The 21,971-nt window shown below is 32.0% G+C and overlaps 4 protein-coding genes across 7 annotated transcripts; all 4 read left to right on the top strand.

The window, feature by feature from the left end:
- The first annotated feature begins 832 nt into the window (after positions 1-832).
- LOC143144696 (SET domain-containing protein SmydA-8) lies at positions 833-5,238 on the top strand. 3 transcript variants are annotated; one of them, XM_076307345.1, is made up of 9 exons: positions 833-1,069; positions 1,833-1,903; positions 2,287-2,506; positions 2,694-2,944; positions 3,230-3,397; positions 3,627-3,853; positions 4,193-4,403; positions 4,634-4,779; positions 4,941-5,238. In XM_076307345.1, exons 1-9 carry the CDS (start codon positions 1,067-1,069, stop codon positions 5,171-5,173), a joined length of 1,530 nt encoding a protein of 509 aa, XP_076163460.1. In that variant the 5' UTR covers positions 833-1,066; the 3' UTR covers positions 5,174-5,238. The 3 variants fall into 3 exon arrangements, with proteins under 3 accessions (XP_076163460.1, XP_076163459.1, XP_076163461.1); XM_076307344.1 differs by lacking the exon at positions 833-1,069 and adding an exon at positions 1,144-1,300; XM_076307346.1 differs by lacking the exons at positions 833-1,069; positions 1,833-1,903 and adding an exon at positions 1,163-1,300.
- Positions 5,239-5,722: 484 nt separating this feature from the next.
- Positions 5,723-9,272, top strand: LOC143144406 (SET domain-containing protein SmydA-8). Its single transcript, XM_076306765.1, has 7 exons — positions 5,723-6,027; positions 6,457-6,652; positions 6,972-7,199; positions 7,272-7,553; positions 7,744-8,031; positions 8,114-8,324; positions 8,695-9,272. The coding sequence occupies exons 1-7, from the start codon at positions 5,951-5,953 to the stop codon at positions 9,003-9,005; spliced, it is 1,593 nt and encodes a 530-aa protein (XP_076162880.1). The 5' UTR covers positions 5,723-5,950; the 3' UTR covers positions 9,006-9,272.
- Positions 9,273-9,506: 234 nt separating this feature from the next.
- LOC143144685 (erlin-1) lies at positions 9,507-13,229 on the top strand. Its single transcript, XM_076307332.1, has 5 exons — positions 9,507-9,883; positions 9,970-10,089; positions 10,160-10,349; positions 10,652-10,910; positions 11,009-13,229. The coding sequence occupies exons 2-5, from the start codon at positions 9,982-9,984 to the stop codon at positions 11,427-11,429; spliced, it is 978 nt and encodes a 325-aa protein (XP_076163447.1). The 5' UTR covers positions 9,507-9,883; positions 9,970-9,981; the 3' UTR covers positions 11,430-13,229.
- Positions 13,230-13,365: 136 nt separating this feature from the next.
- Positions 13,366-16,756, top strand: LOC143144684 (uncharacterized). Of its 2 annotated transcripts, none has more exons than XM_076307331.1 (9): positions 13,366-13,833; positions 13,924-14,007; positions 14,281-14,419; positions 14,535-14,765; positions 14,852-14,998; positions 15,078-15,186; positions 15,253-15,411; positions 15,534-15,698; positions 15,870-16,068. In XM_076307331.1, exons 1-9 carry the CDS (start codon positions 13,736-13,738, stop codon positions 15,917-15,919), a joined length of 1,182 nt encoding a protein of 393 aa, XP_076163446.1. In that variant the 5' UTR covers positions 13,366-13,735; the 3' UTR covers positions 15,920-16,068. The 2 variants fall into 2 exon arrangements, with proteins under 2 accessions (XP_076163446.1, XP_076163445.1); XM_076307330.1 differs by having other exon boundaries at positions 13,370-13,833; positions 15,534-15,751; positions 15,870-16,756.
- Positions 16,757-21,971: the final 5,215 nt, after the last annotated feature.

Below are 21,971 nucleotides of genomic sequence, written 5' to 3'. Positions count from 1 at the left end.
ATTGATAATTTGTTTTCATGTGAAAATATCGATAAAATATACAAAATAAAATTAAGCAATATATATCTGAAAATATTATTTTTGCATCAAAAGATAAATTTTTAATGATTTAACTCTTGTATTGATCCACTTTCTGGATGTTACGTAACCTCGAAGACTACCATTGTAGGCGTGGATTTTGCACATATCCGGTTCTCTGTGTCGTTTATTGAACTTTAGGGAGACGGTAAGGACAACGAATAAAGTTTATCTTCCTAAAAGGTACTAACTCAGAAGCTAAATTGAATATACAATTGTCGATAGAATGAAAAATTTGTTACTCTTCTTAGAAATTTGATAATAATCGAAACATTAATCTTGCTCCTGTCGTACATACACATGAATCTATAGACAGACATCATTATTATTACATAAAGTAGAGTAGAGTCTTTATAAATATATATCAAGGTATTTGATTATTTACAATTAAGGAGTTGATTTTGAACATATTTTATAACCAACTAATGTATATCACACGAATACATATACAATACATGATCACAAATTTTAATATTCTAACTAATGATAGATATATACAATATGAATAAATATGTGTGTTCATTTATTGTTTGTTTTTACAATGTGTGTAATAATATTCTGTTTCACAACAGAAATTACGTATCTGTTTTCAGATTTTATAACTGTGTACTATATATTTATTAAAAAATAAACCATATACGTATATACAAATTTTGTCTTTGAATTGCGCAATGACTGAAAAAGCAAAGAAATTTGTTATTTTTGTCCAATTACTCATCGAACGATTTCTCTCTATGTTGGGACTCGAAATTAGACAAAATAGTAGCTTTGTATGCTATGAATTCTCTCAAAAAATGAAGACGACGTTTGACCGCTGATCATCCCGCGAAGTTACCGAAGTGCTTTGGATCTTTCTGCACGTTTCAAGATCCAAAAATACACGAGCAGAACTCGACGCAGCGCTGTAGGACGTTTTCTATGCGAACCAAGACTTCACGAAAGACGATGATAATACGGTCTAACATCGTACCTTTGGCAATCTCGGTGCATGGTATATTTTTAATAAGACGTAGACGTATACATATACATATGTATATATAACTTTATATATATATATAAAGCGTCGTACAGATTCGATTTTCAGTCTGTTTGAATCCTTCCGCATTTGTGCATCACGAAATTCGATTCGAACGTAGACAGTACATAATTGGAGAGAGTCGAAAAAATTGTTTTATTTTCAGCATTAATTGATCGCCGATCAATCATGTCGCAACAAAGTTCGGTATGTTTTCGGTTTCAATTGTTAAAAGCTATTGTGTTCACTGCAAATTAATCACAAACAAATTTCATCTATATTGTCCTTTTTTTAACTTAAGAGTGTTTTGCAAACTTTTTATCATCGATTTGCGATTCCAAAATTATCATTACGATTTAGCGTCGCAATTTAGCAGACGATTTAACGACCTTTATCGAATAATGTATTCAATTTGCTTCAATTCCGAATCAGTTTTATAACGCATTGATTTAGTTCGCATTTAATGTTTGGTTTACGTTATGAAAAAATAAAACGAAATCTATAATATGAACACTATATAAAATCATTGTGGAATGTTAAAGCAATTTATATGCGCGCGTATATAACTATAGAAGGTTTAGAAAGCTGCTGATTTGAACATCGTAGTCGTTGCGCAAAGACGATATTAACCAAAAGTATACGTTAAACGGAAACGTATAGATGCAATAAAGCTATAATAAAACCAAAAAAAAATATTACTACATAATTAATAATTTATTCATAATAATTTTATTTTTAGAGAGCTATGTTAGATATAGAGATGAAAAGTACCGCAACGTTCAAAGTTCTTAAAAATGACAGAGTTGGAAGGTAATTTATTTTAAGTCATATAATCATGGTCGAATTTCTAATAGAAATTGTTGCAAAGAAGTATTTCCACCAGAATTGTTTGAAAATATTCTCACTTTAAATTCAAAATGTGTACTAACGACATTAATATCGATTTACTGACCAGAATTTGTAATCTTGTAAATTTATAACTTAACGACTCAGATTTTATCATCGCTTCATACGAGTCATTTAAGAGAAACCTAGTCACTTATCTATAAATCAATAGATTGCATTATTTCGTTAAATTATTCGCTTCGTACTGTTTGCCCCGTTGATTATCAATGTATGCAAATCAAAAGTAAAAAATATTCAATAATTTTCATTCCAAGATGAAAAGTTTGTTCAGTAGAATATTTTTTCAGATATATGGTGGCTAACAAGGAATTAGCAGCGGGCGAAGAAATCGTCTCGGAAATGCCATTTGTGGTCGGACCAAAAGCGTTTAGTTATCCTGTATGTCTTTCGTGTTACACAGATTGGCCGACAACATTAAACGATAAATTACTTTGCTCTAAATGTGGGTGGCCAGTTTGCTCCATAGAATGTCAAAACCAACCACAGCATAAAGATTACGAATGTCAGGTACGAGTTATCAAAGTAAAAAATCAATAAACGCGCTTCGTCATCTATCAATGAATGTAACAATAATGTAAATACTTACAAAAGTAAAGGACAATCCATGAGAATACAAGCAATGAAAGTTAAAATGTTTCATTAAGGTTTTAGGATTTACTACAGATTTTATAATGCGTAAACGTACTGTTTTTAGATATTTGCACAAGCGAATGAAAAATTTAACGTGTCTGCCGCTTTAGAAGAAGCGAACGAAAACGGGGTTCCACAATTAGAATGTATAACACCATTAAGATTACTCTTGGAATCGGAAAAAAGTCCCGAAAAATGGAAGAATGAAATTAAAGACATGGAGGCTCACAATAAGATAAGGAGCCAAAAGAAACATTGGAAATCTGATCATGTAAACGTGGTGGAATATTTAAGAAATCGACTTAAACTCAATAGGTAAAAATTGTTTATTAATTTCATGGCAAAAACAATGAGTTCCAACTACATATTTAATTTTTCACGCAAAATGTAAATTATTTCGTCTTCTAAAATTCTCTTGTTCTTTTCTTTTTTTCCTTTCGTTTATCACTATTGGTGGTCCACAAATTTTAATTGTCGCGCAACAGTTACAATATTTAACCAGTCTGTTTGAACATTGTTTGTAATAACAATTCAATTCGTAATTCTTCAGATATTCGAAATTATTATGCCATCACTTCTAAATTATATTATTCATTATAGATTCTCAGAAGAATTGATCCAAACAGCTTGTGGAATTTTGGAAATAAATACTTTCGAAATACGAACAGTGGCCGGATTCAGCGCTAGGGCTCTTTATCCAACAGTCGCACTAATGAATCATTCTTGTGTCTCGAATACATGCCACAGTATTTCGCCAAGCGATTTCAGGTAAAATACACTTGTTAAAAAAAAAAACGTTTTATAAAATTATTCGAATCAAAGGTAAAGAAAATTTATCGTTCAAATCAGTAAACATTCCGCATGTTCGTATTTAAGGCATATATTCATAAGCTTTCTATATTAGAAAGATCAAATAAATGATTTACTTGTACTCAGAAAATATGCATATCATCGATACGCAGAGAGTTATTAAAGATTTTATTCGTTACGCTTACAGAATACGACTGCGTTCAACAGTTAAAGTTCCTCCAGGTGGTGAACTTTATGGAAGTTACACGCATTCATTATTACCGACGATGCTAAGGAGGGAACACCTTCTCGAAGGAAAACACTTTGCGTGTGCTTGTCCGAGATGCTCGGATCCCACTGAGCTTGGAACTCATATGTCTTCGCTAAAGTGTAACAAATGTGATAATGGAATCATTTTATCTTTAGATTCTTTAGGTAAATATTTTACGATAATAGGATAAATTTAGAAAGGAAGTATATATGTTGAGTATAATTATGTAAGAACGCTTGAATGAAAACAATAAGAACGGATGTTTATAAATATATCCCACGAACTAAATAAATACTCGAGCAAAGTAAATATGTATTTAATACTGTCAATATTTTTTATAAGATACACAATGGTTTAAATTAATTTTTACCATTTATCTTATATATAACGTATACAAGCTTTTAAAGTAACGAATACTTTACAATTATCAAATAGCAATAATATTGTAAGAGTAGATAAAAATTGATTTAAAAAATTAACAAGTAATTACAAACATTTTACAGATCCTGATAGCGCCTGGAAATGCACGCATTGTGAATTTACAACCAGTGGAGCAGCTGTACGAAAAGTGCTGCAAATTATACATGCGCATGTCGAGGCAGTGGAGACAATCAGTGGAGCCGATGGAGCTGATGCTATTCACAAAAGAGAGACGGTTATGAAGAAATATCACTCTGTTCTGCATCCCCGTCATGCTTTCAATACCATGTTGAGGTATATTATATTAAACATTATTAAAATAATAAATCGTTATGCAAGTATGTGTGAGCAAACTTCTCTTGGCATTTTCAATGAGGAACACCTATCAGTTAATTCTTGGATGTAATTGAGTACGATTTGAATGAATTGATAAAATTTTGATTACAGCCCTACACGCTTCGACAAATTTATAATACAAGGATTATAAAATGAGGTTGGATGTAATTTTTCAAATTTCTTTTTAGGCATTCGTTAACACAATTGTACGGCCGTGTCGATGAATATCTCTTAGATGATCTGCCCGACGTTGTATTAGAGCATAAAATCGATATGTGCAAGTTACTGCTTCAAGTATTGGATGTTATAGAACCAGGTTATTCTCGTGTAAGAGGTAAAGATTATTTTATGATTCTCTTCAATTTTTATTATTTGTTAATGTTAATATGATTTGTATTCTTAAAAGCATTTATTAAATTATTCTCTATTTGTACTTATAATAGAATCATAAATATTTATGAAATACAAAATGAAATTTTTTTCCTGTTGTGGAAGGAATGACATTGTACGAGCTCCATGCACCTTTGCTTTATATCGCTAAGACGCAATGGAATTACGGAGTAATAGATGAAGCTGCATTACAATCGAAAATGATAGAAGCTGCTGAAATTTTGAAAGAGTCAGCGACGATTTTATGCTTGGAACCACCGGATACGCCCGAGGGTCAAATAGGTCTCGTTGCACGTGAATCGTTAACTCAGCTCGAGGAATCGATTAATAATTTCTGAGTATTTATTGTAAATATATTAATATTTGTATGAATTGTTAATAAATAAACGGACAAACCACGTAACTCGAGGGTCTTAAATTATTCATAAACTGTTTATTTGATAAGACAATATCTCAAACGAAAGTTATAATTAGTTTTTATTATCTTATTTGTTTATTAAGACAAATGTTTTCCATTCTTTTTCAATGGAATTTGGAAATTCGTAAGGGTATCGAATGCTCCTCTAGTCTTGCTAAATAGAAAAGTATCAAGCTCTATGAAATCAAAAATTTATAGTTACCGATAAATTTCTAAAAATGTGACTTCTGACCACCGAAATGTTCACAGGTAGATAAACTATAATTTCAGCTCTAGTATAAAATTTCAAAATGAGAACATTTCAAAATGTTTTCGTAAACATTTTATCTCTGACTGTTCACATTTGTTCAAGTTCGTTATGGTTGAAATTGTATGCACAGTTTGTTAAAAAAAAAAAACGAAACTAATAAGAAAGTTAATAATCGCTAATCGCTGCATTTTCCGATCGTAATATCTACGCATTGTTTTGTCACGAGCATTGGCAAGTGCGTGTTACACTGACTTCTAATAATATAGCGTATCGAGAGTGTACCAAAGAGAGACGGCTCCTGCTCCAACTTCCTGTATTTCGGTGTCAGTTACAAACCGTAAGAAATGCGCAAGACACCGCGACTTTCACGAGTCTGAGTATTGTTCCGATTTACATGAAACCGGTGGATTTTATTTAAAAAAATTAATAGACGAATCGTCGTTAGGTATGATGGAGAAAAAGGCAAAAAGTAGTGCGGCTTCCACGTTAAAATATAAAGTTGCTCGCTCAGAAAAATTTGGCAGGTATAAACACGAAATATCATACAACTCGGTAACTCTCCAATTAGAAATAATATACACACATCGGTATCAGCTGTAATAAATAATAACGTTATAGATATTCGATCGGTATAAAGGTATATGCGTAATTGTTTTTTTTTTCCACTTACGATGGATATTTATTTCATTTTATACATTTATTATAAAAGAAGTTTATTTTTACCTTTGACCTGATATCTTTAAGTTGAAAATGCATGTTTGCAATTTCATTCGACGCACGTGTAATACGAATAAATCTCCAGATGAAATACATATGTACAAATACGATACATTCGCGAACAGAAGAATAGAAATCTAATACTTTATATGTGTGTCGCGTTATAATATCTATTACATACAATAATATGTGTATCGCGTTATGAAATCTATTACATACTGTATTGTTTTTACAAGGTATCTACAAGCAGCAAAAAATCTAGCAGCCGGTGAAGTAATACTTCGAGAAAAACCGGTTGCCGTCGGACCAATGACAACCAGTAAAGATTACGTGTGCTTCGCTTGTTTACGTTTATTACCGAAAATTAAAAAGGGTACGCAATACACTTGCTCCAAATGCAATGTTGCACCTTTATGCAGCACGGTCTGCGAGGTAAATAATTAAAGATTGAATCGCGCAATATATTTTACTTCCCACTTCTAAATTCTACTTTAAACAAACGTAAAATTATACTAATTTTATACAAAAGAATATGTAGGTAGAGTTGTAATGTTAGATACCCCACCCTGCACGTATATGTTTATATTACTATATTACATATTATTGTATTTTGTACATGTGTTATTCTTTTCTTCTCAATAGACGTTTCAAATTTTAGTTAGAATTTTTATTCTTCAATACATCCGTTTTAGCGCTCAATATCGATTGTTAACGACGAGTAAGTATTATTAATAATTCCCGACCTTTTTAGAAACAACTGAAGCATCATACACCCGACGAGTGCGAAATATTTAAAAATAATAAAGATCTATTGACCAATAACACAATGGACATCATTGGCGTGTTATTGCCTCTAAGATTATGGCTGTTGAAACAAAAGGATCGGGAATTATGGAAACAAGTTGAATCTATGGAAGCTCATATGGATAAAAGGAGAAACACGTCCGTTTGGAAGGACAGAGAAGAAAATGTTATAAATGTATGTTAATCGCTATCTAACACGAGCAACTAATTCATTTTCAATAATAATTCTACGACATTGCAAGAACAGATCATAAGAGTGCTTCGTTTAATACCCGAAGTCGACGCGTCTACAGACTTTTTGCAACAGCTGTGCGGAATTTTAGACGTTAATACTTTCGAACTGAGATCCCCGGGAGGTCTGGATGGTCTTCTTTTGCGTGGTTTATATACGGAGGCCTCCCTTATGGCTCACGATTGCAGAGGAAACACTCATCTTACCGTGGATGACAACTTTCAGCTTACGGTGTACGCCAGTTTACCGATCAAAGAAGGCGACTCTATTTTCTTTAACTACACATCGTCACTTTTGGTTCGTTAATATCCGTATAATATTTAAATTTCAAACGGGACTTCAAATATAATTTACCATCGAGTTTGAAAAATTAAAAGTTAAATTGAAAAATTGAAAGATATCCTTCGTGGCACTATCATCGGAAAATTCTTAAAGAAGCATTAACTATTGTATTAATGATTAATTTAATGAGTAATTTCATTACCAGGGGACATCAGGTAGGAGGGAGCATTTGCGAGGAGGAAAGTACTTTGAATGTGTGTGCTTATTATGTAGTGATCCTTACGAAATGGGATCGCACATGAGCAGCATTTTGTGTCCCAGGTGTAGGGAAGGTTTCGTAGGAGTGCAAAATCCTTTAACGATAAATCCATATGGAAGGGGTGTAAAGTGGCAATGTGATAAGTGCAGAAGAAGCATCGGAGGACGTCTTGTACGAGCTACTTTGGACATAACCAGGACGCTGATCGATAATACGGATGATAGTGATATCAAAGTTTGTCCTTTATCATTATCAAAAATTTTAGATTTGTTTGTTAAATTTGTAAATTTTACGCTCTTTAATAATCATTTCCAAGGGTCTAGAAACATTGACAACGAAGCTGTTACGATCTCTGCATTCGAATCATTTTTTAATGTTGGCCTTAAAGCAGAAATTATTGGCCGCATACCGAAAAGAGATGGCATCACCAAATCCACAAAAGAAAGTTATGCAAAGGATGTTAGACATATGCAAAGAGATGTGCAACGTGTTAGAAGTAGTTGAGCCAGGCATATCTCGGCTAAAAGGTAATTTCGTATTCTGTAAGCGTATTGAAATTTAATATAAAACCATTTGATATAAAGGCAAAACTAAAAGGAAATACAAATACTTTGCCGTTGGATAATGAAGCAAATTTTCGAACGAAAAGTATTACGCAACATAAGTTTTATTCCTAATGTTTATTGAGGTACGAGTGTCTTAACATTTGAATTAAAAAATAATGAACATATTTCACATAAATGCAACAATATTAGTTGCATTGTTTATTTAAAATTGATTATAAAATCCAATTTTAAAGTATTCGTACTTCTTCCCTGGTCGTTTTTATAATAATTGGGGAAATTTCTATAAGAAGGAATAATAATATTGCAAACATTGACGATTACAAATTTTCAGGAATAATGTTGTATGAAATGCACTTGCCGTTGATATTGTTAGCTAACCGAGCATACGCCGCACGTGAAATTTCTTCGGCGGAACTAGCTTCGCGCCTGGAAGAAGCTGGAAGTCTCTTGAAGAAGTCCTTAACAATGCTCCTTTTAGAGCCATCAGACACGCCAGAGGGAAAATTGGCTAAACGAGCTCTACATGAATTAAAAGCGCTGAATCAAAATATAGCCGACGTTAAAACTATTACCGCGACCGAAAATACACGTACCTACAATAAAAGGAAATCGCAAAAGAATAAGCCAAACACGAATACATAAATGTTAAAAACTGAAGTACTTATGCATGCAAAAAGTTGTCCTTATTTTCATCGATACATAAGTAAACCTTTCTTTCCGCTGTACTTTTTTTATTTCGTTCTTAAAAAGGAATATTTATACGTATACTTGAAAAAAAGGTTTTAGATTATTGTGCAGTATTTCAAACTACACAATAAAGTACAAGATGATGTAGTTGCATATTATGTTAACGCATAGATATACAAATCAGTACAAATATCAAAATTTTGATATTTAATTTGAGATATTTCCAGATCTATTCTAATTAGGGTTCTTGAAAGTCATTGGTATAATTGTTTTCCAACTTAAAATATTCCTTTCCTGTTTGAAATTGTTTCGTTTTAATGACTTACAAGTTTCCCGCCTTTATAAAATATGATATAAAATTATACATATATGCAAAACTCTGTTTGGATTTAATGAAATTAAATAAAAATTTACAAAATATTTGTTATCTGAATGTAACCTGCAGGTTTTAGAAAATAATCAATTTGTAATAGAAATCAATACATTACTTGTACAGTATATGTCACTACTCAACTACATTATTTGAGCAGTATAACCGGTTAAAATATAAGCAATGTATTTTGAAAATACGGGACTGCAGAAATTTTTTTTGTTAAAGATCGATACGTGCTAATTTATTATCATCTAATATACTACTTTTATTTTTTGACGACAAGCAGTATATTATTTACTTTACAGACTTTACAGAGTTCTGTAACATAACCTATATAATATATTCGAATAAATCAAGTAAATAAATTATTACTACTTTATTAAGTAAATCTTATGCAAATTATTGTTGACACCTACAAGACAATATCGATGAAATACAGCACTTATAAGTAAATAAAAATGTACGTTGCATATAACGAAAGAAACATATTAATTTCATTGACTCATAACCTGGATATTATAGATGGAATGTTTCTATTCATTTTAGCATATAAGTAACATGATCGACAAAAACATTATTGGATTGTGCTTCTTTATCTGCGTAGCAGTAATTTCTAATTACTCTTTACACCGTATAGAAGAAGGTCATGTTGGTGTTTACTTTAGGGTAAGTATTTATTTATCAATATCACATTATGTAAGCCATACCATTGTATGCACATTCATTTATAATATAGGGTGGGGCATTATTGCCTGAAATGAGTAGTCCTGGATTCCACATGATGATACCTTTTTTAACGATATATCGTTCAGTACAAGTTACATTGCAAACGGATGAAGTAAAAAATGTACCATGTGGTACTAGCGGTGGTGTGATGATCTACTTTGATCGTATAGAAGTTGTAAATATATTAGATGCAAATAGTGGTAATAATCTTACCTATGATACAGTGTCTCCATTGTATGTGAGAAGTATGGTAGAAGTAAATTTGGAAGATTAAAATAAAGAAAATATTATTTATGTGTTGTAGCATATTTTGTGTTACAATAATTTTATTTACATGTTATGTAGATACAATGCAATTTGATATTATTAGAGTGTATTGTTTTTCCATTTGAGATTATAAGATCAAGTGAATTTATAAATATCTTCCCACATAAAATGGAACACTTTGTATAATAAGAAGTGTTACTATTTTATGTACTAATCAAGGTTTTTAATTATGTAGTTTATACTATCGTGAAAAACTTTACGGCAGACTATGATCAAACTTTAATATTTAATAAAATACATCATGAGTTGAATCAGTTTTGTTCTGTGCACACATTGCACGAAGTATATATAGATTTATTTGATCAAATAGATGAAAACTTGAAAACTGCTTTACAAAAAGACTTAAATGATTTGGCACTTGGCTTAAGTATTCATGCTGTTAGAGTTACTAAACCTAAGATTCCAGAAACTATAAGAAAAAATTATGAGTTAATGTGAGTATGAATTTAAACTAATAATACAATTGATATCAATTTGTTATTCATTCTTAAGAATATTGGTAATGATTACATGTGTATATATATTTACATAGGGAAGCAGAGAAAACAAAATTATTAATATCTATACAACATCAAAAAGTAGTAGAAAAGGAAGCAGAAATTGACAGAAGAAAAGCCATTATCGAGGCAGAAAAGAAGGCACAAGTTTCAAAAATTCAATACACACAGAATATTATGGAAAAGGAAGCCCTCCAAAAAATAGTTGTGATTGATAATGCAATACATTTGGAGAGACAAAAAGTCCATACTGAGGCTGAATATTATCAAATGACAATGCAAGCAAAGGCAAATTTACTACTTCTTACTAAAGAGTTTTTGGAATTAGAGAAGTACAAAGCACTAGCACAAAATGCAAAAGTTTATTTTGGTGAAAACATACCAAAAATGTTTATTTATGAAAATATGCCAACTACTCCTGGTGTACATTTCAGTGAAGATAATCCAGAAAAATAATTGTATTATTTTCTGTTATTTTGTTTAACAATAGATCACAAAATAATGATTCGTCTATCTAATAGTATTCTTCATTAATTTTTGAACTATAATAATTTAAAGTTGTTTTAGCAATTCAAAGTAAAAGTTAAATTTTAATAGTTCATTTTTTATTTCAAAAAATAAAAATTGTATAGAATTATGTCTACGAAACATACAAAAATTTATACAGTTTGTGCATTTCTAGTTAGAAAAGTTTCTACCTCGTCGAGTTTCATTAGAATTGGTACAATTTTCTAATAAAAATATTACTAATGGCAATCATCAATACATTACAATTCTATATTAATAGTGCAGACAAAATTTATATTAATTTATCTAGTGAATTTAATATATATTGTAGTTCTTTTCTATAATTAAATAAATTGTATAATGTAGGCGAGTGTAAGTATAGGAAGAGTATAGGATGAGTGTAAGATAAGTAAGAATAAATATCAAATGTATGAATTATAAATTTTACATATCAGTTTCAAGTATCTAAGTCCAATTCAAAGAGGGTTGGGCAGTCAAGTCAGTTGTCTCAAGCTCCATGACAGGGACTTCAAATTTACACAAGAGTTTATGGAAATGTAAAACGTTTCTTAAGATAAATTTTGCTTGTTTAGTTTATATCTTTTATAATACTTTTATTGAGTAATGCAAAAAATATACATACATATACGGGTCTTTAAGAAAAAAAAATTCTAAATTTATTAAATATTCTTTCTGTTCAATACATGATTCTTCAAATTTTTTAATTTTTGTTCACAACTGATAATGAGTCGCCAGATGAGAGTGGTAAATAGAATACTACATAGAAAATAAGCGAGATAGAGTGGAACTACGAACGAATGGACAAAACTTAAAGGCGAACCTGTATGGAATTTTACTTATTTAAGAAACAAATCAGTAATCATTTTTTACTTCAAGTCTCGACCAAAATTAATTTTTGTAGATTAATTAATTATTTATAATGCATAACTAAGTTGCATATTACAACATTAATATTCAAAACACGAGTAAATGTTAATAACAATCACGTTTAGGAATAAATATAAACATTCACTGAAACTACACCTAGATGGTATAAATAGACCATTCAGAGGTTGATCCAAAAATTTGTACAAGAGTTTTGAGTATACCATACAAAAGCATAATATGCCAATTCGAAATATTGTTGGCATTTATACTGATAATGGATATTATACAGGTGGAAAAATAAAAAATAATTTAAGTATGCAGAAGAAGATGGTTAGCATTGTTTAACGGTGTTGAACTTCTTTTTTTTTAGCAGTAAAGGCCATTATTTAACATTTTTGCAATGAAAGTCATTGAAAATTCAGCAAACAATGTGAACACTATATCGAATTTTTATTTAAACTTTATATAATTTTTATCAATACTTTAGTACTTAATATTTTACATTATAATAATAATGCGAGTGAATGATTTTTTAAACTTCATTCATATTTTCTTCTACGTTTAAGCAATATTATAAATTTAAGTTCATATCATTAAAAGAAAACCCTATTAAAAGTTTTCTACTAGAGGAATCTAATTACCCTAACCCTATATCAATGGAATGAAATAAAACTAATAATCTTATGACTTCCCCACCACCACTTCACTATATGTTATGGTACTATTGTAACATGTTCTCCCACTATTAGCCTTGTAGAATTTTTCTTAAAGTTAAAACACACTATATATTAATATTATTTAGTATTAAATTCAACCTTGTGTTAAACATAATTTGTCTCGTTTTTATGAATATTTTGTTACCGCTTTTATTTTGAAATTTCACGTTATGCAACATTAATGTTCAAAAGTACCTAGATTGGAAACGGATATAAAAACAGTCTTTTAAAAGAATTTTAAAGTGATTTAAATGATTAAATCGGGAAATTATCAATTTGACAAGTTACACACCCTAATGTATAATTTTTTATTATATTATAATACTATGTGTTTGTCAACTAGTCAATAATATTTATGTAATGTGTTTATTTGCGTTGTTTACTACTTAATACCACTAAAGGTGATCGATGAAACTTTTGCACGTTTTGATTACTACGTTTCACAGTTTGAATTCAACTATTTGTACTTATTAAATACAAATAAAAAATGCGAATTTTATTTTATTAACATTTTCGTTGTATATCTGTTCAAAGTGCGTAGTAGAAAGTGTGAGAAAGGTTACAAAGCAAATGACAACATCGATATTCTTAGTTTGTACACAAATCGAATCTGTTTAGATCATTGTGTTTAAAGTTTTTCATTGCAATATCATGAAGTATTCGTGTGAATTAATTTGTATGATTGTCAATATTTTTACTGTTATTTTGATAGTTCATTGTGAAGATGAAAACTATTTTGAAGATGTAACGTAAGTCTTTTAACGAATGATGATTTTTATTATTAAAATATTTTGGCAACTGCATATGAATAAATAATCAATAAATTTTTATTTTTACAGAAATCCAGAAACATTTGTAGATCCACATTCATTTTATTATGATAAGCAAAGCAAAAAGATGATTCAAGAAACAAATGCAGAAACGTTTGTATAAAATATAATAGTTTACATTAAAGTAACAAACAGCACATCATAATAGTACCACACTTTTAAAAAATTGTAAAGACTATTATTTGGGTAGTTTCATATATTTTTAAATTAATAACACACATATGACATTCAAACCATTTATAAGTTAGATAAGATCCAAAGATATAATATTTTATTTCTATACTTTTGATATCTTGTACTATAGATAATTTTTTAAAATAACAAAGTATTATCATTTATAAGTGATATAAGCATTTATTTTTTCAGATTAGTCAGTTCTGTGGATGAAGATAATGAAACTGAAAAGGAATACATAAATGCTAAGCAAGTAGATAGTTGTAACGATCATGAAGCAATATTTTATAAGCGTCTTATTAATTTGTTACTGTCAAATATCAATATAGTGGTAATAACAATGAATTATATTAGATACAGTAATCAGATATTTAAATAAATTTAACATGTATTTATGTGAATTGCATTTTTAATAATAAGTTTACAATTTGGGTTATTGAAAATAGGTAGAGGATGATGTATCAGTAGAAGGAACATTAGAAATCAAAGTATCTCGTTCACAAATGGAAATATTACAAAATTTTCATGATCAAAAAATTTCTTTAAGAAAAATTGATGAAATTATGAGTAACGGAATAAGGAAACCTCTACATAATCACATGTTTAGAGTTATGCATTCCTTTTTTGATGTTTTACTTAAAAAGTTTGAGATGGTACTTCAAATGATACAAAGACATGTAATAAACTTTACATATATTTTATCTTATTATTTTCCTTGTTTATAATCTGCATGAATAAACATGTTCTCTTTGTAATGTTTTAGCCAGATGGAGCTATAATTATGTTTACAATGTTAGTGTCTTATCTGATATTTAGGATGATTAAATGGGGTCATGGATTTCCTATGCTTATTATTATACAATTTCTATTTGTAATAAGCTTTTTTATGTGTTGGTGGCAACTTATACAGGTAAATAACATTAGCTAGTAACTAATGTCCCAAAAGTATAGAAATTTGTTACTAAGCTTCCATGACATGTTTCAAAAAGGAAGCTGAAATTAAGGCTCTCGCAGAACAAATGAAATTTGCAAACATACCAATTTCGTGTCATCCAGATAAAATGAACCTGTGGGATAAATTTGTTTCGTTCGTAACTTGTAAGTATGATGTATTAGAGTATAGTATACCTTAAAATGTATTTATTTTATTAAATTTCTTTATAGCTAACGAAGATTGTGAAAAGTATTATCAGGTAACAATGTCTAATCCAAAATTAAAAGTTACACCTGCACATGCACTATCTCATTTTATTACTAGTGTTGTCCTTCATCCAATTACACATATGGGAACTATTATCTCTCATTTTATAAGTAATGCTACAGGTAATTGTATAATGATTGATATTTAGAAACTAGAAAAATTAAATACATGCGTGTATTACTTCTGTGTTTGTAATTATAATTTCCTATTTTCGTCTGTATAAAAATTTACCGTAATCTTTCAGAGGATCTTCCATGGCTTTATGGATGGAGTATTAGGTTAATGCTTTTTTCATGTGTTGGCATTGTAATAATAGTAATACCATTCTGTTTAACTGGTGCATCTATAAACCTAGGCTTAGGGCCTTTATTGAACTTCGGAATTGGCTATCGCAGAAAAGATAGAAAAGGTAATTCTTTACAAAATGTAGACAAACGAGATCCTGTGCAAATAATTCTTCAGGTAATGCATAGTGCCTTAAATTTTCTTACCAATATTCTTTAAAATGCATACGATCCATTGTATCGACATATTTGCGTATAATATTATAGAACCACAAATAAATAAAAATTATTTTTAGATTCCTCACGCAACCCAGGTATCAGCGATAGAAGGTGCATCGAAAATTGAAAAGTCAAAACCTGTACAAATTTCGAAAACTGACGATGACGCAGAAAACAGTGTTGCAGACAGTGGTTTGCAGGAATTGCATGAAGATTTATCTTGTGGCGATATAATAACGAATACTAAATTTTTGAAGATCGACAATGGAAAACAAAACGAGTATGGAATGGATAATGAAGGCGAAACAAAGAAAAATAACGGAAGTGGGGACTGTTAACATTATTTATTTCATAGTATTTTATATTAGTTTCTGGATGTGTGTATGTTATTAGTAATAATTTATTACAATGTATGTAAAATAAGCAAATATTCATTATAAGTTGATGTTAATATTTAGCATTTGGATCATTCTAAGTTTAAGTATATTTATTACATACTCGTGTTTGTGTTGCTTATTTGCAAAAAATTTAGTCTTTGACTTTTATTATATGATGTTTAATTATGCATTATATCATTTTATTATACGGCACAATAGAAACTTCTTTTAATATATTTCAAATTATAGTGTGATAACATTTTATTAAATAATTAACATACATGTACATGTTACTTTAATATTTAAATCTGTTTTTATTTTTAAAAAACTACAACGTTTAATTAACTGCAATATCCAAGTTCGTATAATTCAGTAAGTGAATGTCTGGAGTAGGAAATACGAACATTAACGCGAATTCAGCCTAATGATTACTAAGCAAATAAGAATGTGCTGAACGTAGCGTCTGCACTTTCATAATTGCACGAGACTTTTAACGATGTTATTGTGCTAAATAACGTCTTTGATATTTAGTTAAAATTTCATCAAGTTTTTATAAGAAAATTTTTTGAATACAATATTTTATATTATTTCTGTTTGTAGATTTAATCCAATATTCCTACTACCGATCATCATCCCTCGTCTATTTTCAATAACCGATCTAACGAATTCATTACTAAATATGTATATCTATTTGAAATCACAAATAGATATGAAAAAATTTAATTAGATTTCTAACTGATTAATATAACTAATAAATAAATAAACTAACTTTTATATTGATGTTTGATAATAAATTAATATGAGAGTTAGATTTAAAAGAAGAGAATGAATTGTGAAGTAGATCGTTTTGAAAAATGAAATAGAAGTCAATTTTTAAAAAACTGATGGAAAATTGGTAACGTTTTTATAATTGGACAATTTATTTTATGTTTACAGATTGTATAATTGTTGGTGAAAGATAATGACATTTTATATCGTTTATGCTCAATGTTAATTATTTGTCTTAAAATTCGATGAACGCTAATCAGTGTGCGGTTAATTGTATTACTTGTTTAAAACGATGATTATTAGTAGCGGTCGTAGGGACGATGCTGCAAAACTAAGTTCACTGTTTGCAATTAGTTCTGCTTATGTAAACTAGCATTCTCCTGTCTGCATATAATGCATAGTAACAGTACAAGTTATTGTCTCGCACGTACTTTGTCAAGAATGCAGTTAAATTTCTAATTTGATTTCTAGAACAATCCTTGTTTTAGAAGCGATATTTAGTAATAAGTAGATACAGTAAAATGGTCAATAATATGACGCAATTTTTTATCAAAAACCATTTATTATTTTATTCAAGAATTGTACATTTGTATTCTTAAACATATTTTTATTCCATGTACCAAACTCTAAGACGTTGTAAAAATTCTCATTAAGAGTAGAGAACATTGATAAAAGTTCTGTATAAAAATCAGTTTAAAAAATTTTTAAATTTGATTAACGCAATGTCAGTTGAAATGCGTTTCCTAACTAGGTAATTGGGAAAATTGGAAAACTTTACGAAGTTTTTAAAGACTTTACAAACTCGGATTAAAGTTGCACGAAATGACTATTTAATATTCTTTATATCATTGGGAACGAGTCATTGCTCATCGAGTTTCATATTTATAATTGATAATCGTTACAATTTATGGAAATTAAATTGAAAATTTTACGCTACTAATTCATATAGATTTACTTTATCCTACGAAAATATCAAATTTTCTACGATATTTCAATTTAGAGAAAACTACGTTTCCAATCATTTCTATTTTTTAAACAGACTAGGTAGATTCCAGAATATACGTAAGAAGTTTTTCATTAAATACAATAATAATCAAAGAAAGTAGTGAAATTGAATATACCGTATTTCATATTTATTTTTACAATTAAATCACTTTTGGTACGAAATTTCAAAATATTCGTTTCGTAACGTATAATGAAGAATCGATGTTCTCTGAAAAATGAAATTTATTTCAGCTGTATATATACCACTTTTGCGTGGTTGCGTTATCGAAATGTATCGAAGTATTTTCGAAATAAAGGACGATCCATCGACGTAACGTGAAGATGTAACGCTTCGCTACACGCGGGTATTGGATCGATATAAAAAAAAAAAGTATTGGAGTAGTTGGGCAACCAAAACATTCAGAATGGCTCGATCGGACGGGATAGCGGTAAGAGAACTTTTTCAAATTGTTCACAGGTCCATAAACAGCAGGCGTGTTTATAGCTAAAAGAGAAGGATACGTACTTATGGTAGGAGGTTGGGTTCATAGGACCATAGATGCATTACATGCTCGAGATGATGCCTAAGAGAAGCGCTGGCCGGTATATGTACCAACATGTTCAGCCCTTAGTTCTGCTTCCGCAAACCATCGTCGTTTCTCCGTCGTGTATTATACTTGTCCCAGAAAGTTTGCGCGGTTTTTATATTCGCTCAATGGCGCAAACACGAATTTAGACGCCACGGTATTTTTCGAACGTTCGAGTTTCATTCGAACCGTCTAAAAACTCTAAGCATTCAATTGGACACACTTTCGAAGAACCACTTCGATTTTAAATTTAGTTTTTCTTTATTATACGAATGGTAAACACCCATTGGTGTATCCTTTTATCGCTCACGTTTAACCCTGTACATTTAATACTAATTTTTCTTCGAGTTTATACCGTTTATTGATTCAAAAAAAAAAACATTTCTCGTGCAGGGAATACGAAAGTAATTCATCAAAGGAAATAAAGAAATTCGCAAAAGTAATTTATCAAGACACGAATAAACCAATTCGGTGTATCTTTAGGAATGGTGAGCGGTAGCTACCGAATATTCGAGGCGCGTCGAAGAAATGGTCCAAGAAACGAACTATGTACCAACGTAATCGCAAACCCTCTTGCGAGTTAAATCAACACGAAGATCGTCCGATTCCGTCTATTTCGACGGTTGATTTTTTCTCCGTCCCATTATTTCGGTAACCACGATTATCGATCGCGTTACGAGCGTCAAACGAGCGTTACGGAATACCTGTAAGGAGTCTGCAAACTTTTGACGACTTCGTGGAACTTCATTGCACCTTGGCTTAATCCGTTTCCGCGGTGCCTAAAGCAGGCACGATTGTGGATGCGCCAGCGAGCATCGAGGAGGCTATCAAAATAACGAACCCATCTCATTTCAAAGTGCCTTACTTGCGCCTGGTTGCGCCTAAAACGGACCAGGATCGGTCCCGTGCACGTGCAACCCAAGGCTTTTCACCTGAAATCCAAACGGTCCTTTACTCGCGTCTGCTTCATCGGTGTCCCTGGTTTCCCCATCAGGCGGCGGTGAGCCACCAAAAATTCGAAGAAAGTACGAACCCTCTCTCTCCTCCCACAAATATGGCACCGTGTGTCTCGATCTTTCGAAAAGACCTCGATACGAACGGTTCTTCGAAGCAACGATCATCGTTCTTTTCTTTATCGCGGCTCGTTCGAAACGCGTGCAGCGAGACACTCGTATCCGCGATTGGTCTCGGTTGGAAAACATTACAGCAAAGATATCCATCGGACAGTTGTCTCTGTGTGTTACTCGAAGCCGATGATCCTTCCGAACGTTTATAAATATATACATACATACGTTTTATCGAACGATGAAACTTATCGAACAACCTATTACTGTTCGCCGTGAAGAATAACGAGTGTCTACGTCTCTACCAGCTACCGGTCATGATCTGAACACTCGTCGGTATCTTTCTTGCAGACGGACAGTACATATCGCGAATATCGTACGTAAAATCTATTTCATCTTACGACTGTATCTACATCGACTTCGAAAGAATTCGAAATCTCGTTTCGCGATTGTCGAAAACGTTCGAAAGTTCGAGATTCTGAGAGGAGTCTTGCAGAGATTGACCCACGATTCTGCTACCAAAGATGGAAAATTTGGAAAAAGTCCTTTCCAAAGTCTTACCGTGACTAGATTCTTCTCGATGATCGATCGAACACACGACTTCGAAAGAATTCGAAACCTCGTTGCAACACACCTGGTGCCCGTGCGTCCCGATGTCTTTCGAGTATCGTGGTCTCGATTTACCTCGGACTTCCCTTTATTCGTTCCACAGCTACCACCACCACCACCTCCGCCACCCCCCTCTGGGGGAAAGTTGGATCGTTCCTATCGAGTCGGATATCTCCCGAGGAGATTTTCGGGAAAGTTATCGATAATTCATTTTAAGTGGTGCGTTACAATTGAAACTCTATAGCGAAGTTCCCGCCCGGGGAAGACAAAAGTTCCGGAGGCACTCGAAGTCTTCAACAAAGTGAAATACATAATGCATGCCTAGAGCCGGAACACAATTAAGCGAGGCAAAGGAGGACGAAGTTTTAACCGATTTACTTCGGTCCTCTGTCGCGAGACAGACGATTCCCGCACGATATTTCTAACGGCGGAACTTCGCTTCTGGAATACGCCACGATTTTCTTAAGGGGTTACACCGCTGCGCCGGGGCCGAAAGGAAAGACGAAGTTCGTGATTTCCTTTTTTCTTTTTTACGAAATAGTATGCGCCGCGACGCGCAATCTCGTAGACGATAACGAAACGTTACACGTCCTCGCGCTGATTAAATTTTTACGAGCGACGAGCGAACAAGAAAACGCGTACTTGCGCCGAAGAAAAAATAAAGAACTGTACCTGTACGAGGAAAAAGTGTCCGAGATAAGTACGTATCCGGATCGGAGTCGGATGGGATATTTTTATGAAACGTTATCGCATCGTTCGGTTACAATTGCGTACGAAGCGAGTCGGATCACAATTGGAGCAACAATTACACTTTCGTGTTTTTCGAACTGATCTTCGAACTCGTTTCTAACTTTACTTTGCGCTCCCGACGAGTTCGTTTACAGTTCGACGAAGGGGTTAAATTCGATACGGTTTAACACGTCCCGTGAAAAATAATTCAAAATATACGTAATTTTCCATTCTTATCTGTCTGAAAAAAAAAAAAAGAAAGTCTCCCCGATAGAGGAAAAGGACGACGTTTTCATTTTTAACTCGAGTTCGGGAGAGAAAGTATGAAATTTCGAAACCGTACTCTCTGATTAAAAAATAAGAAAATGGCTCCTCTTGTTACGGGCCCCGTATTTCGACGTAATTGGGCAAACTCTAAAGGTCCTACGATATTCTGGCGTAGAGTTCCGCTGCAACCCTTTAAATCACCCCTATCCCTGGGGAGCTAAAAAGCAGAGTTCATCCTCGCCTAATTTGCTACGATATATTGTAAGCGCGTTTGTCGTACACCGTACAATACACATGGTCCACCTTTGAGGTTAAAATTTTCAAAGCAACGGGGGCTCCCGCCTTTGATCGGCGGGGTCACTTTACGGGCACGCCTCCCGATAAAAATTCGTATCTCGGTTATTCGTTCGAATATCTACGCGGAACCGAATGGAAAATATTGTCGAAGACTTTCCGTTTGCTGGTAAAAAATTTAAAAAAATTGTCCACCTCGCCATAGTGACGCGTGACCCTTTAACGTATTCGCTGCCGCGCCTGTTCTAATTCTTCTCTCTCGGACTTATCGTCCGTAGTACGTACAGCGTAGTAAAAAAAAAAAAAAAAGACCTATTTTTCGACGAAATATTATAAAATCGGGTTACACCGAGCCATTTGTACATCTATATATTCAGACTGTGACCACAGGCGTGTCACGGGGGTACTGCGAGAATATAAGATAACTCTGGTGCCGCGTGACCCGCTGGTGGTTCCGCTTTGTTTCGTTCCATTGTCAGTTAACTGTATAATGTAACAGT

Source organism: Ptiloglossa arizonensis, chromosome 3, assembly GCF_051014685.1.
Source record: "Ptiloglossa arizonensis isolate GNS036 chromosome 3, iyPtiAriz1_principal, whole genome shotgun sequence".
In the NCBI taxonomy this organism is placed as follows: Eukaryota; Metazoa; Arthropoda; class Insecta; order Hymenoptera; family Colletidae; genus Ptiloglossa; species Ptiloglossa arizonensis.
The sequence above is the reverse complement of the archived record's forward strand: the minus strand, read 5'-3'. Positions and strand labels throughout refer to the sequence as shown.

Bases quoted from the DNA above. Each gene is read 5' to 3' on its own strand.
- LOC143144696 (XM_076307344.1), top strand. The intron at 2,945-3,229 runs GTAAAAATTGTT...TATTCATTATAG, and splicing joins AATCGACTTAAACTCAATAG to ATTCTCAGAAGAATTGATCC. The intron at 3,398-3,626 runs GTAAAATACACT...TTACGCTTACAG, and splicing joins ATTTCGCCAAGCGATTTCAG to AATACGACTGCGTTCAACAG.
- LOC143144406 (XM_076306765.1), top strand. From the start codon at position 5,951: ATGATGGAGAAAAAGGCAAAAAGTAGTGCGGCTTCCACGTTAAAATAT. The intron at 7,200-7,271 runs GTATGTTAATCG...TTGCAAGAACAG, and splicing joins GAGAAGAAAATGTTATAAAT to ATCATAAGAGTGCTTCGTTT. The intron at 7,554-7,743 runs GTTCGTTAATAT...TTTCATTACCAG, and splicing joins ACTACACATCGTCACTTTTG to GGGACATCAGGTAGGAGGGA.
- LOC143144684 (XM_076307330.1), top strand. From the start codon at position 13,736: ATGAAGTATTCGTGTGAATTAATTTGTATGATTGTCAATATTTTTACT. The intron at 14,999-15,077 runs GTAAATAACATT...TGTTTCAAAAAG, and splicing joins GTTGGTGGCAACTTATACAG to GAAGCTGAAATTAAGGCTCT. The intron at 15,752-15,869 runs GTAATGCATAGT...AATTATTTTTAG, and splicing joins CTGTGCAAATAATTCTTCAG to ATTCCTCACGCAACCCAGGT.
- LOC143144685 (XM_076307332.1), top strand. From the start codon at position 9,982: ATGATCGACAAAAACATTATTGGATTGTGCTTCTTTATCTGCGTAGCA. The intron at 10,350-10,651 runs GTAATAATCTTA...TTAATTATGTAG, and splicing joins TATATTAGATGCAAATAGTG to TTTATACTATCGTGAAAAAC. The intron at 10,911-11,008 runs GTGAGTATGAAT...ATATTTACATAG, and splicing joins AGAAAAAATTATGAGTTAAT to GGAAGCAGAGAAAACAAAAT.